We start from the raw sequence: 14,940 nt of genomic DNA on the forward strand, positions 1-14,940 counted from the left end.
ATAAATAGTTTTGAATATGGGTGCTTCCTGCAAAATACATGGGAAAGGTAGGGTTCACCTGTTGCCATCTATTTATTATTCGTGTTGCTTTAAACTCACCTAACTTATATTTTGCTTAGAAAACGGGCTTATTTTGGTGACCCGAAAAAAATTCTCGGGACAGGGGAACATATGTTGTAAATGTGAAACTGTCCAGGCCACAAAACATTGGATCCCTATCTGTGAGATGTACCGATTTGTGTTTGTCGCATTTGATATTGCGCCTTTTGGCTTTACGTAGCTCTTTCCACATTAGTACGGCGTCTTTACCTACTTTGTTTACTCCCTTTAAAGCTCAGGATAATTTGTGTTTGTTTCCGAAGATCTGAGCATTGTGAAATTATAGTGTGTCGATACACAGTTTGTGAGGAGAGAATGAAGGGATTTTTTAAAAAATCTTTCTATTCGCTTTGTTTCAGTAGAAAATTAGAAGAAAGTTATTTATTCATTGCCGCTTTGGAAAATTGAAGATTGCTAATAAAACTCCAACTGACCAGGGGCCTCATTTAGGGAGGGCAGGAGGGGGCAGTTGTCCCCCCAAGAGTTTGAGGAATACATAAACATTAATAGATTGTTTACTAATATACTAGTGCAAAACGTGAAAGACCTATGTCTGTGGTGCTCTTGCCCCACTCAAGCGAAGTCTGAAATGACGCTCCTGCAACTGACCAAAGCAGTGTATATATTTTAAGGTTATATATTTGTGTTAAAGTTTCGGCTATGTAAAATAGCCTTCCTAAGACACACTATGAGAGAAATATACAATTTTGACAGCTTATGTATATACAATCTGAATGCAAGACACGCCCATACTTTCTCTTTACAAAATGTAAACTTAAAATTGGCTCTAAAAAGTAAATTTTTTAAATTAGTATAGTCACTTTCTCTTTTTGGGCAACTGTTATGAAACTTTTAATTAGGTGTTTGTCACTTACAATTTCTATTCTAGTATATCATTTTTTGTAAATTGTTACGTGGAAAACTGAGATGGCTGTTGGCGTTCTACATTAAAAACTGAAATTTGGAACATTTTGGGACTGGTACAAAACTTTTTATTGTTCGTACAAAACAGTACAAAACTTTCTCTATCTAATGACACCCCTTTGATGCAAATCGGAACTCAGAGGTCAAGTTGGAGTTCCACAGTAAAATTTAAGATTCGGGACATTTTGAGACAAGTACAAAACTATTTTTTATTGTTGGTACAAAACGGAACAAAACTAGTACAAAACTAGTATATTCTTTTGTAAACTCTTACGGGGAAAGCTGAAATGGCTGTTCGCGTTTCACATTAGAAGTTCGAATTTGGGACATTTTGGGACTGGTACAAAACTGTTTATTGTTGGTACAAAACAGTACAAAACTTTCTTTATATAATGAGGCGATTTTGAAAGAAATCGGGCTATGTGAAACTCCAATTTGACCTTAGTGTTCCGCATTAAAAGGGTGAATTTGGGACATTTTGGGGCTGGCACAAAACTTTTTGTTGGTACAAAAGAGTACAAAACTTTCTTTATATAATTAGGCCACTTTGATGCAAATCGACGTATGTGAAACTCAGAGGGCAAGTTGGAGTTCCACACTAAAATTTAAAATTTAGGACATTTTGGGGCTGGTACAAAAGTTTTTATTCTTGATACAAAACAGTACAAAACTCTGGTATAAATTATTTTTGTAAATTGCGATGTGGAACTCCATCTTGGCCGACCTGAACGAGTGTGTGGTGATCATTTGGGGCAATTTCACAGATCGAGCAACGCGCAAACATCAAGTTGATGTTGAAATTGAGGAAAATCTACCTCAAAGACTTTGATAGCCTTAAAAACAGTTTAGCACCATCGCATGTTTGGCTCTTCCCAAAGCATTTTCCGTTTCGCCAACACAGAAGAGATCAAAACCAGTGCGACACCTGATCTTCGAAAGATACCAAAAATGGACTTTCGTCCCTGTTTTCTCCAATAGCTTGTTAATAAATGTGTGTGTTCCAAAGGTGCGAACTTAGAAGGCATTAAATAAATATATTGTGGTAATAAAGAGCTACATCAGAATTCCGGAAATATTTTGACTATCCCACGCAGAAATCTCCGGCAAAATACTTGAAGCGGAAAAACTGTATATCCTTTTGTTTTTTAAGCAGTCAACGTGTATTTCTTCATTACTCGTGTCTCTGTTGACTGTCGATAGAGATGTTTGGGTTTTCCCTTGAATTTAAATTCTAGTAGTGGTGTGTCTACCAATTTAAGAAGTAAGTTCCGTTAATGTAAAAGAGGATAGAGGATGTTAAAATTCATATTAATGACTAATTTATTTCAATTTGATCAAAGTCATAGTATAATGAGCATGGTTCACATTAATACACTTCTCTTTCCAGGGATCCCATGCACCAGAGGTGAATGCTCTACCACTGAGCAAAGGTGCCCCCAGAGTTGGAGTAAAGTACCCAAAGGAGTGGGAGTTCGGAAAGGTGGCATGTAAAAATAATTTTAAATGACCGATGTTAGTGATTACTGTGCAATTCATAGCTTTCGGGGTCGCTGAAATGAAGAGTGACGTACCCAATGCCGTTTAAATCCAACTTCAGCCTCATCTTCAGGGGGAAAGGGGGTGAAACAATATAATGTCACAAATGAATGACATCAGTGTCGAATTCATGGTTGTTGGGGTCAAGAAAACGGCTGTCTTATTTTATGTTATTTTTAGAGGTAGTTAGTACAAACATACCTCAAGCTGTGTTTCTTAGAATCATATCAATATGATTCTAGGACGTATTGTGCGGGGGCTAAAAGTAGAGTATCTGTATTTTTATCATTGCATTGTAGAGTATCTGTATTTTTATCATTGTCATTGCATTTCACTGACAGATGTATCCTAAGGGAGAAGGAGATTCGAATGTTATCCATAAATTTATTTCATATTGTCCCGTGCGACGAACGGGCGTTTCAGTTAATATACTCCTATATGAATGTAGTTCTGTTAAAAAAGCATTAACCCACAGAAGAAGAACTTTAGAAAATTACAAGAAATGTCACTTCAACAGACGTCAGGATACTTTGGTTGTCAAGAGAGTCATAAATATATGCCTACTTACGATAATACAACCATTCTTAGACTATAACCCGTTTCAATATAATCCTACGAAAATAGTCTTCTAAATGTTGGAAAGAGTGAATGTGCCATAAAATCGAACTGATGCTCTTTTAACAAAACTCGGTTCATATAGATGGAATTAGGCGATGTAGTTTCAAAAGTTAAAATTTAAACTGCGATCATTATTGCTAACCACTTTTGAAACGGGAAAACAAAATCTAAATATCCAGTTTGAATTTTGTCGAAGAAAAGTTTAAGTGAGGTATTTTCTATCCAAAAAGTTTCACAATGTACTTTATATCTGTAGCCTGTCTCCTTGATCTTCTGTCACTGCTCTCTGGGCAAGTCCCCAGTTTGAGAACCACTGCTTATTTATTGGATCTGGCAAGAAAGAAGAAGAAGAAGAAGGAAAAAAGAAAAAGGTAGAATACGATATTTTGTAACTTATAAATATCGAAACGTGAACACTCATAAAAAAAAAAAAAAAAGTTCGACGCCATTCTAGTAGCCATTACTATTTCTCATTAGCAAATTTTGTTTGCACTAAACATCACTCGTATATTTTGAACTGTTGTAAGTACTTTTTTCTTACATGAACTTTTCAAGTTTGAATCGAGATCCAAACCAGTATTTAAGAATCTTGTCATCAAAACCACAATCTAACGCTAGAATCAATCCTTTGTTGAATAACAAGAATCTAATATTAAATCCAATCGTTTGTTGAACCATTTGTTTCCTTCAAATATTAGCATAACTAATTAGCATAGAACGTAATTAGCATAAAACGGATTTTTGTTTTACGTCCAACGCTTAGGTCGGCTAGGCTAAAGGAGAAGTTGATGATGAGAAATGAATGCAATGGTGAAATTAATAAAGTGAGAGGAAATGGACGAAACCCGGGAAATCCACGCACGCGGTCTTGACCCACCACAAATTCTAATTGGCGCGAGCTGTAATCGAACCAGGAAGCTCACGCGCCAGATATTAATACTCTACCACTGAGCCACCATAAGTCCTGTAACAAGCATCAAACATACACAGCAAAAAATGAGGTGTTGAAACAACACCACATGACTACCACTTTAGCATGTTACTTGTGTGTCAATTCAACACCAAGCACGTCGCCTTAGAGCATATCAAAAATACCTCGTTACTGACTGTGAGTATTTGTATTGTTTTTTATTGGCTGTTACGAGCAAAGCGTTGAAAAATATATTTCACATTTGTGGCAAGTAACCAAAATGTTCTATGTTTTCTGTAATCAGCCACAATAATACTGTTGTAAACCTTTGAATCAACTGATAAGAGTTGCACAGAGAGCAATGCTTCTATCTGTTTTCTTTATCTGTTATTCTTGTGTCTTAGTACATATGAACAGAGGATGACAGAAATATTGCCTATATGTATAACTCTTGTCAGACGATACACAGGTTTACAACAATATTATTGTGACCGATTACAGACAACAGAGAGCATTATTCGTTACTTGGCACAAATGCCAAATATATTTTGCAAAGCCTTGCTTATATTAAACGATAAATACCAATGAAAATTCTCCCAGGTAGTAAATAGTGATTTGTGATATGCCCGGAAAGCGATGTGCTTGCTGCTTAGTTAACACACAAGTAACACGCTAAAGTGGTACTCATTTTGTGTTATTTCAACACCTCTTTTTTTTTTATTATTATTATTATTACAGTGTACTCTATGATCATCAGCGAAATAGCTACCCCAGAAAAAGATTGGTAACAATTTCCAGCTTACAAAACATTGACAATTTCACTGGCAAATTATTTTTTTTAAAATAAATACTTCAGGTGCGAACCCAAATACCGATAATAGAGTACCACTCGCAGTAGGCAAGTGTGACCGACTCATACGAAATATTCGTTCTATGCTCGGGCTTTGTTCTGTGGCAGCAAGGTATTCCGAAGCTTTTTTGATATTAGAAATAAAGCTTTTATTAAAACCACTTGCAATAGAGAAATAACGTTGAAGGTGGAACATAAATTGATATTGCAAAAATGTTCTCAATATTGCTATTACCATCTTTGTTCTGAGAGGATCAGAATTAAAGCCAGGAGTTGTAAGCTATTTCTATAGTTTTTTTTTTTTTTTGTTTGTTTTTTTTCCGGAAAGTTAATGACAGAGATACTGAATCTAGACAAGTATTCCTAAGATACTGAATCTAGACAAGTATATAAAACGACTCTCGCTGTTTGTTACGGATTTTTATGTATGGAGACTACTGTTGAAAACGAAATGCTAGATTTCCACAACTTGTGGTTTGAATATATGGATACGGATTGTGATAAAACTATTCTTAGGAAATTGAATGTAAATAACAGTATGTTGCTCAAAATAGCGATAGTAGGGGAAGGTGGGGCTAGTTGCAACACTTTTCAGGTCTGATTTGTTTACTCGGAAACTATTATAGATACAAAAACTATATTGAGTGAACTAAAAGGTACATGTCTTAGCTACATACCAAAAAAAATATAAGCGCGAAACATCGAACGGTACATTTGATAGCACCAACTTTTTGAACTAAGCCCGATTATTGACACTTGCCCCACCCATGGGGTAAATTGCAACACCATCTGGGATAAGTTGCAACAATCGAACTTGGTTCAAATCTAGTTTCAATCTAGCAAATCAAACCTAGTTTCAATCGGCACACGACCAACGAGACCACTTCTCACAACATATATACAGTCTTCTTCTGCATCCTGTTCTTCATACGGTTCTTCACAAAGCAAACATTCAATCTTCTGTCAGAGGACTTGAGAATAAATTCTTCTTAGCTACTGATTTCACATTTCCGCCTTTTTTTTAGACACTTCTTTTCTATTTCGATATCACTTTTTCTGAAGTGTCTGTGAGAATACCACATCTCTTCCTTTTTCGAGCTGTCAGTTTTCGAGGTCCAGCTTTTGGATAGGACCGTACATGTTCACGAGAGGAGTCAGGTTTGTCAGAAAGACCACTTGGCCCTGGTATTTGATCATCTGAAGGATTCTGCACTATCTTGTTAGATTCATTTGCAGGTGATCCATGAAGCTCACTTTAACCTGCAGTTTGAAGTTCTAACTGAGATGAAGGGAAACTACTACTACTTGGCACTGCAACCAATAAGCCATCATAATTGACTTATAATAATAATAATAATAATAATAATAATAATAATAATAATAATAATAATAATAATAATAATAATAATAATAATAATAATAATAATAATAATAGTCATAATACTCTTTGTTTTATAACCAACAACAATTGTGCATATAACAATGCATAACCGGCAAAAATATCTTTTTTAATGCCATGTTGCAACAGATGTTGCAATTTACCCCATGGGCATGTTTCTATATTAAAGCTTTCCTCGCCACTAAATAGCAAATAACACGGGAACAGAAATATAATGTAATTATACTTCAGTTGTGATTCTGTTTGGGTACTACATATTACTAACTGTTGTTAGATATGTGTAAGATATAGTAAAGAAAGACAAAAGTTAAAAAAAAAATACTTACCTCTGCAAAAAAAAAAAAAAAAAAAAAAACTTTAGCCCGCTACGTCTACAGTACCTTTCGACTTTCGCTGTTGAACTGATTACGAGAGACCTCTTCCGTTTCATGTTCAAACACGCCACAATGCAACACAGTGGAGCCAACGCTAAAGCAGAAAAAGCGCTTTTACAACGTACCCCCTGTTGCAACGTGCCTCATCTTTCCCTATATATAATCATCATCATAGGTATTCTGTCATTATTGGCAGGTCACTTGTCGCAACTGAGAAGCTTCCATGCTCCATGGTCTTCCACTAACTTCTTCGTTTTCACTTAGGATTTTTCTTTTTTGATTTGATATCGTCCATTAATTGTAGTCTTTTTCGCCCCCTCCCTCTCTTTCCTGCCACCTTACCCTCTAGCACATCCCTCGTGATTCAGTTCTTTCTTAGTCAATATCCTCACCAGTTTCTCTTCCTCTTCTTTATAATATTTAAATTGATCTTTTCTTTCCCACCATTGCTAAGACCCTCTCATTCGTTTTCCGTTCGAGCTAGCTATTTTTTTCATTCTTCTCCACTCACACATTTCGGAAGCTTCTAGTTTTTTCGTTATTTTTGGGTAATGTCCATGTTTCTGACCAATACATTACAATACTCCACAAGGTATCGAAAACTAGTCACGTGTTCTATTTTCTCCCCTCCTAGTTTTAAATCTGACACCGGCCACTTCGTCCCAATCACTATGACTTTTGTCTTTCTAACATTTATTTTCATCTGTAATTCTTCACAGCCCATACTTAAGTTTAATAATTTGTTATTGATTTTCTCTTCAGATTCTGCAACAAGCGCCATATTATCTGCAAACCTTATACACCTAATCACTAATTACTACTTCTTACTGAAATCTCGTCTTCATTTTGTATCCTCGTTTTCACTATGTCTTCTAGATAGATATTAAATATTGTTGGCAAGAAACAGCATCCCTGTCGAACTTCCCTTCCGATTGCATTCTACTCTGTCACTTCCTTCTCTGTTCCCATACTTACTTGTTGGTTTATATATAAGTTTCTTATGAGTCTTTGATCTCTCTATTCCAACTCAACCTTCTTTAAAACTTCCAACAAAAATTCCCAATTCACTCTTTCAAAAGCCTTTACTAGATCAACAAATACCCAATTCACCTCTTTTCCTTTTTCTATAAATATTTCACCGATCACCCTTAACATCTTTATACAATTTCATCTCTTGTGCTCTTACCTTTCCTGAACCCGAACTGTTCCTCTACAACGTTTTAATTTGTTCTTACATGTACTCTTCTGTTCCGAATTCGATTTTTTTTTTTTTTTTTTTTTTTTTTTTTTGCTGCATGAGACATGAGACTAGTAGTTCTATAATCCTCATAGCTCTTTGGGTTCGATTTCTTAGCGATCGGTTATCATGATCGTCGTCAGGAAGTCTTCCACTTTCCTGTTTGATATGCATTTCATTACATTCATTCTCGTTGTTTATTACCATTTTTCTTCTATGTTGATCAACGTGGAATCCGAAAACCAATTATTTTCGGTTTGAATATTATGTTGAGAGAGGACTTGGAACCTGTTCTTGTGATACAGATTCCATGTGTAAAAATCCTTTCTTAGTACCTGTTACCGTATCTGGTCTATGGTCATTAGTATTTGATCCAAAAGTAGTATATGTCTCTTACTTTGGGTTTTGGTTGATGACGAGGATGCAAAGCATATTTAAGAACTATAATAATAATAATAATAATAATAATAATAATAATAATAATAATAATAATAATAATAATAATAATAATAATAATAATAATAATAATAATAATAATAATGTCTTTTTACTATGTAGGTAAAGATAATAAAATTGTCGGGAATCCCTTTCTAATTGATTACCTCCTTTGAAGAAGTGGCATCTCTGTGGAATTGTCCTAACAGCTGATCTATAACATCGCTCATAGGAGATTTTCGTAGTTTCATTGCAGGTGAAATAAATTACTCAAAACCATGGTGCATATTTTAGACTATTTTACAGTATTAAACTTGGTAAATGCAATATAACTTTCAAATCCAATGGACGCAACTGGAAGAAAGTGCTGGAGGAACTGAATGAAAATTTATCCTCTTCTCTCTATAGTCAATAATATACCTTATTATACCCAGGTAATGATAACCTTTTTAAGACAATGACTTCGGGCCCGGTTTGAATCACCCTGCCTGCTACATGAGGAGATAGTAGAGTTTCATAACGCAAGAAACATTCTTCAACATTAGTCTACACACTCAAGTACGTAAACAGGGGATAGATCTTGGGGATCTTCACCCCCAAAATCCCGACTTTTTGGTAAATTTGTCTAACTTTAGGAATAATTTTACAAAATGTAATATAATTTTTCCTCATATTGAATTTGGACCCCTCACAGAAGTAAATTCACTGGTTACACTAATTTAATTTAAAAATATACCTTTAAAAATTCTCTGTATTCTCAAACTTCATGAAAGCATCAATCAAATTAGATTTCTTATCTCGGAGGTATGGAGCTGTTACATGAATTCACGTCGATAGAATTATGTAATGCAGAAGAAAATATAATTCATGAACACTTGCATCTCAAGGGAGTCAATAATCATTGAATTTATTAAGGACAGTTAAGCAGGTGCGTAAAACCTTCGTAATAATAGAGAGAAATATTTTTCGTAAACAATATACATTTATTTCACAATCTCATAAGTAACTGTTACAAGGTGAATGTAACAAATATCCGGGCTTAAGTGATACATACAATTTCAGATATGATATTACATAATTAGATTTGTACAAAACGACAAGAGACAACAAAGTAACAACATTTTATTATTTTGATGGAATAATTATTCACGATATATCGCAAGATGAGATTTCATACAATATTCATAGAGAACTAATTATTATTGTTAGATTGAAATGCACCACTGAAGATCCCTGGAATACGAGATGCAGCTTGGAAATAAGGAGTAATAGGTTTCAGGTACGATAAGGGAATTTGAGGTAATGACTGCAGAGATTGCATTGTGGCGTTAATTTGATTCTGAATCAAACCTTGGATAACATTTCCAATTCCGCTAAGATCTGGAAGGCTAGGCAGATTTTGTGTGTTATTTTGTATTAAAGATGAAATATCTGGGATGTTGGGAAGATTGATACTGCCTCCAATAGTCTGCTGAGAGGTTTGATTCTGTTGCTGTTCTTCAGCTTGTCTTTGGTTCCTCTGGAATGCTCCACTAAAGATGCCTGGAATACGAGATGCAGCTTGGAAATAAGGTCTAATTGGTCCTAGGTACGACAAGGGGATTTGAGGCAGTGACTGTACAGATTGCATGGTGGCGTTAATCTGATTCTGAATCAGATCTTGAATAACATTTCCAATTCCGCTTAAATCTGGAAGGCTAGGTAGACCTTGTGAACTATTTTGTATCAAAGATGAAATATCTGGGATGTTGGGAAGATTGATACTGCTTCCAATAGTCTGCTGAGAGGTTTGATTCTGTTGTTGTTCTTCAGCTTGTCTTTGGTTCCTCTGGAATGCTCCACTAAAGATGCCTGGAATACGAGATGCAGCTTGGAAATAAGGTCTAATTGGTCCTAGGTACGACAAGGGGATTTGAGGCAGTGACTGTACAGATTGCATGGTGGCGTTAATCTGATTCTGAATCAGATCTTGAATAACATTTCCAATTCCGCTTAGATCTGGAAGGCTAGGTAGACCTTGTGAACTATTTTGTATCAAAGATGAAATATCTGGGATGTTGGGAAGATTGATACTGCCTCCAATAGTCTGCTGAGAGGTTTGATTCTGTTGCTGTTCTTCAGCTTGTCTTTGGTTCCTCTGGAATGCTCCACTAAAGATGCCTGGAATACGAGATGCAGCTTGGAAATGAGGTCTAATTGGTCCTAGGTACGACAAGGGGATTTGAGGCAGTGACTGTACAGATTGCATGGTGGCGTTAATCTGATTCTGAATCAGATCTTGAATAACATTTCCAATTCCGCTTAGATCTGGAAGGCTAGGTAGACCTTGTGAACTATTTTGTATCAAAGATGAAATATCTGGGATGTTGGGAAGATTGATACTGCTTCCAATAGTCTGCTGAGAGGTTTGATTCTGTTGTTGTTCTTCAGCTTGTCTTTGGTTCCTCTGGAATGCTCCACTAAAGATGCCTGGAATACGAGATGCAGCTTGGAAATAAGGTCTAATTGGTCCTAGGTACGACAAGGGGATTTGAGGCAGTGACTGTACAGATTGCATGGTGGCGTTAATCTGATTCTGAATCAGATCTTGAATAACATTTCCAATTCCGCTTAGATCTGGAAGGTTGGGCAGACCTTGTGAACCATTTTGTATTAAAGACGATATATCTGGAATATTGGGAATGTTTGGAAGGCTAGGATTACTTCCACTCTGTTCCTGGGTGCTTTGCTGTTGATCTTGTGATTGCGTAGTATCTGCTTGCCTAACGGACTTTGCCATGGCACCAGAAACCTGCAAAGTATATGTTACCTTGTCAGTTTCATATATATATATATATATATATATATATATATATATATATATATATATATATATATATATATATATAATTGTTTATCTTAATATGTAAATTGCATTTTGTAGGCAAGATAACACTGAAAAACCCAAAGCTTCATTTACAATATAGAAGCAATTAAAGTTAGAGTCACTACCATGACGCATCGTGTACGTAACTGTCAATAACACTGACATTATGAAGTAAATTCATGACAAATTGTAAGCTAAAGTGTTCAGCAGAAATCCAAGCACTACAACAATTTAGTATGTGTGAGGTTGTTGATATCCCGATGTTTGATATTAATTTTAATGTTCGTTAATTATATTTGTCGCATAAACATGGCAGTAATGAAAGTAACATGAAGAAAGTAGGGTTAATGAAACGAACATTGGAACTGTCATCACTCTAACTATAAAAGTCAGTATGTTGAGTGGGTCTTGATATCAACTATTACTATAATATTTTCAATTTGATAAAAAATTTACTTCTGTAGTTACTATTGCGCAGACAGTGTGTCATAACAGTGACTCTATCGACAGGGGCAAATCAATTTCTACCTAATTTATCACTATATATATGCCTATTTCTGAGAATGTTGTTGATTTAAAATGAATATTAATTATTAAAATCCATTGTGTACATATCCATACAATAAATCACTTGTACAGTATGTTCGTCAATATATTGGTTACAAAATTTATTATTGCATGACCAGTCTAAAAGGAGCTATCTATTCCTGCAATACTTCCGTAATGCCATAACACGCCCTACACTATCATTGTGTATAACATTTCTCTTCTGTAAATGCAATGTTTTAGTAGCTAGTAGGGTCACTATCTAACTAATAGTTTGACTATCCTTTTAAATTTAATTGTCTAATATTCTAAAATGTTGTCTGTAGTTCTTCAATTCACTAAAATAACATTTTGTCTAACTTTTAACAGGTCTATACTTAAAAAAAAAAAAAAAAAAAAAAAACAGTGATGTGGAGGATCAGGAAAACAGAGTTGTCTCCAACATTGGGAGGAGGGTAGATTTGAGGCTTACGCTGGAGTGGAACTCACATTACGGAAGATAAATCTAATTTCTGAGGTCTACCTCTTGTATATTATATATCCGGCAATGTAGATGAAGTGGTAGTCGCACACAAATCATCACATTTCCCCCCCCCTCCTAAAATATAACACATTTCAAATTGGATTATTGGGGGAACAGTCCTCCGGTTCCAAGCTTGAGGGGCACATGTGCCTCTTATCCCCGGGATTTGCGCCAGTGTGTACTTTCATGTGCTCTTTATTGTGTTTAAGACTTTCCTTAACATACAAAGAAGCTGGCTGAACTTAGCTCCAGTATCAGTTGACTGCTGAAGACAACGGTAAAAGAACGGCAAAAAATTGATGCTAACCCGAGGTATGTTAAATCAACCCCTTTTTTTCTTCAGCATTGTTATCCTTTTTCGTTTGACCGTAGTTCTTTCTTCAATGTAACTTTATGTACTGCTGTTCTTATTACTACATAAAGCTATTATTATTATTATTATTATTATTATTATTATTATTATTATTATTATTATTATTATTATTATTATTATTATTATTATAAGCCAGCAAATATAGTGTCAAATCTCCTGCAGAGTTTAACAACACTCCTTAGTGAGCGCAGATAGTGACATCTATTATCGTCAGGCAAGAGGGTGACAGCGCAGGTAGCGACATTTCTTAGCGTGACTGCTTATTATTAGAATCAACGTGACTCACAAACTGACTTCTTTAAAATTAAGAATTTACTTAGTTGAGAGAACTAATTAAATAAATTAATATGCCATTAAGAATTTTTGATAGAATACATGATGGAATAACCATTTCTTTACCATTGTAGTACACTGAACAGTGCTGCAAATATATGTCAAAATTGAGCTCATTTAGAACATTCATGTTCAATTTGTAACGCTCTGCGAGCAAGAACAAATAAGAAACACACTTAGGGATCTATTTTTCTCCCACCTCTCCTGAACCGATGGTTAGTTGAATTTCTGAATATTTGTTCTTTTCTGCGTATCTTAGTTTTTATGTTTCCAAGTTAATTGGTGTTTTAGTTAGGAATATTTGAAAAAAATCTATATGAGTGACTTTAAAAAAAAAATCTTAATCAAGCCCTTGCAATGTGGGCTTGGTAAGCAAAAGGTCAAATAAAATCTTTCACAATTAAACTCCATGTCTCAATTCAGATGTATTAGGTGGTCACTGTTGAGAGTATGCATAGAGTCAAAAAAAGGAACAAATCATTCCTTTTTCTTTCTTTCTTTTTTTTTCACTTTTATTTCCGAGCCAGCATTTGGCTACCACTGACTTACACAGAACTACTTTGCTGTGAATTAACCAATAAAAGAAAATCTGAAACAGTAATAAAATTGTTTGAGAAATAGAACAAGAATTTTAGGACTGATTCAGAAAAAATGGATCAAAAGATTGTGATGTTGGGCAAGAATTTTAGGAATGGCCAAGAAAAGGCATGAAAGAATTGCGATCTTCGTCAGTAATTAGTTTTTGAATAACAAAATTTTTGAACGACCCCTAAGTCGAGTTTTCGTGCTTTTTACGGCATGAGCACATCACACTGAGTTAAGTGATAGTTTAAGTTTGGCTACACTATATGTAGTTCTCCAGAATAAGGCCTACAAGAACATTTTTGCCTGAAATATATTGGATCTTTTGATCAAAAAAAAAAAAAAAAAATCGTAACAGTGACATGAATTTTTTCTTAAAAATCATGACAATTTTTTAATTCATTCGATGGAAATTTAGTTCTTTGAAACGGCATTTGCTTATTACTTAAATTAGAATTTTGAATTAGCTAGCGTGGAATCAGTAAGTTAAATTTTACATATTGTCCATATTTGCAAAAGTATATTTTGCTCATAAAATGTGGTTCGCAGTGGTGACTCCTAAGGGAAATCACATAGGCTATAATTTATAAAAATGAATAGCTACAAAGTATGGAGAAAGGCCTCATTCAACTTCAAAAAAGTATATGGAAGAATAAATACTTTAGGTGGGCTTTCTTCCCTTTGCTCGTAGCGGTAGTATATTAATTTTTCACATATATGATTTCCCTTAAGTGTCGCCATTGGTAGGTGTTCAATATACGGTATATTCTTTCAGGCCGGTAGCCATCCCAAAATTGAAGGGGGGGGGCGGCTGAAATTAGGGGGACCCGATCCGATCATATTATAGTTCATCATCATATTATAGTTCATTTGCAAGCCTACCGCGAAAAATTTAGGGGGGCCGGCCCCACTAAACCCCCCTGGATTCTTTGATCATACTAAAAATTATATAAATCACTAACATTACTTATCATTATATTGTCCATCTTGCTATTAATTTAGTAAATGTATTGTTATCTGCAACTTAAAAACATGTACAACAACCAACTTACCATGACAATGCATAGCAATGCCGCAAAAATCCTCGAAGAAGCCATCATGAACTCGCTGTGTAATCGTTAGCTCAATCCCCAAGATCGTGAGGAATGAAGTGGGATCTGTTCTATTTATACAACTTGCCATGCCTTCATTTGCTTCATCTGATTTTTTTTCCTTTATTCATTCATTTATTGTTGGTATTATACGCAAATCCTCTATTAATTTCTGTCTCCATTGAATCCATACATAAGATACACACATGAGGCCCTATTGAAATGTCAATTTTCTGCCAAAGTA

At 35.0% G+C, this 14,940-nt stretch overlaps 1 protein-coding gene across 1 annotated transcript; it reads right to left on the bottom strand.

Moving 5' to 3' along the window:
* Positions 1-9,403: 9,403 nt before the first annotated feature.
* Positions 9,404-14,735, bottom strand: LOC145661995 (uncharacterized). Its single transcript, XM_081727334.1, has 2 exons — positions 14,658-14,735; positions 9,404-11,173 (listed from the first exon to the last, which is right to left on the bottom strand). The coding sequence occupies exons 1-2, from the start codon at positions 14,703-14,705 to the stop codon at positions 9,575-9,577; spliced, it is 1,647 nt and encodes a 548-aa protein (XP_081583460.1). The 5' UTR covers positions 14,706-14,735; the 3' UTR covers positions 9,404-9,574.
* Positions 14,736-14,940: the final 205 nt, after the last annotated feature.

The sequence above is a fragment of the Thermobia domestica genome, chromosome 10, assembly GCF_964235325.1.
Source record: "Thermobia domestica chromosome 10, izTheDome1.hap1.1, whole genome shotgun sequence".
Taxonomy (NCBI): domain Eukaryota; kingdom Metazoa; phylum Arthropoda; class Insecta; order Zygentoma; family Lepismatidae; genus Thermobia; species Thermobia domestica.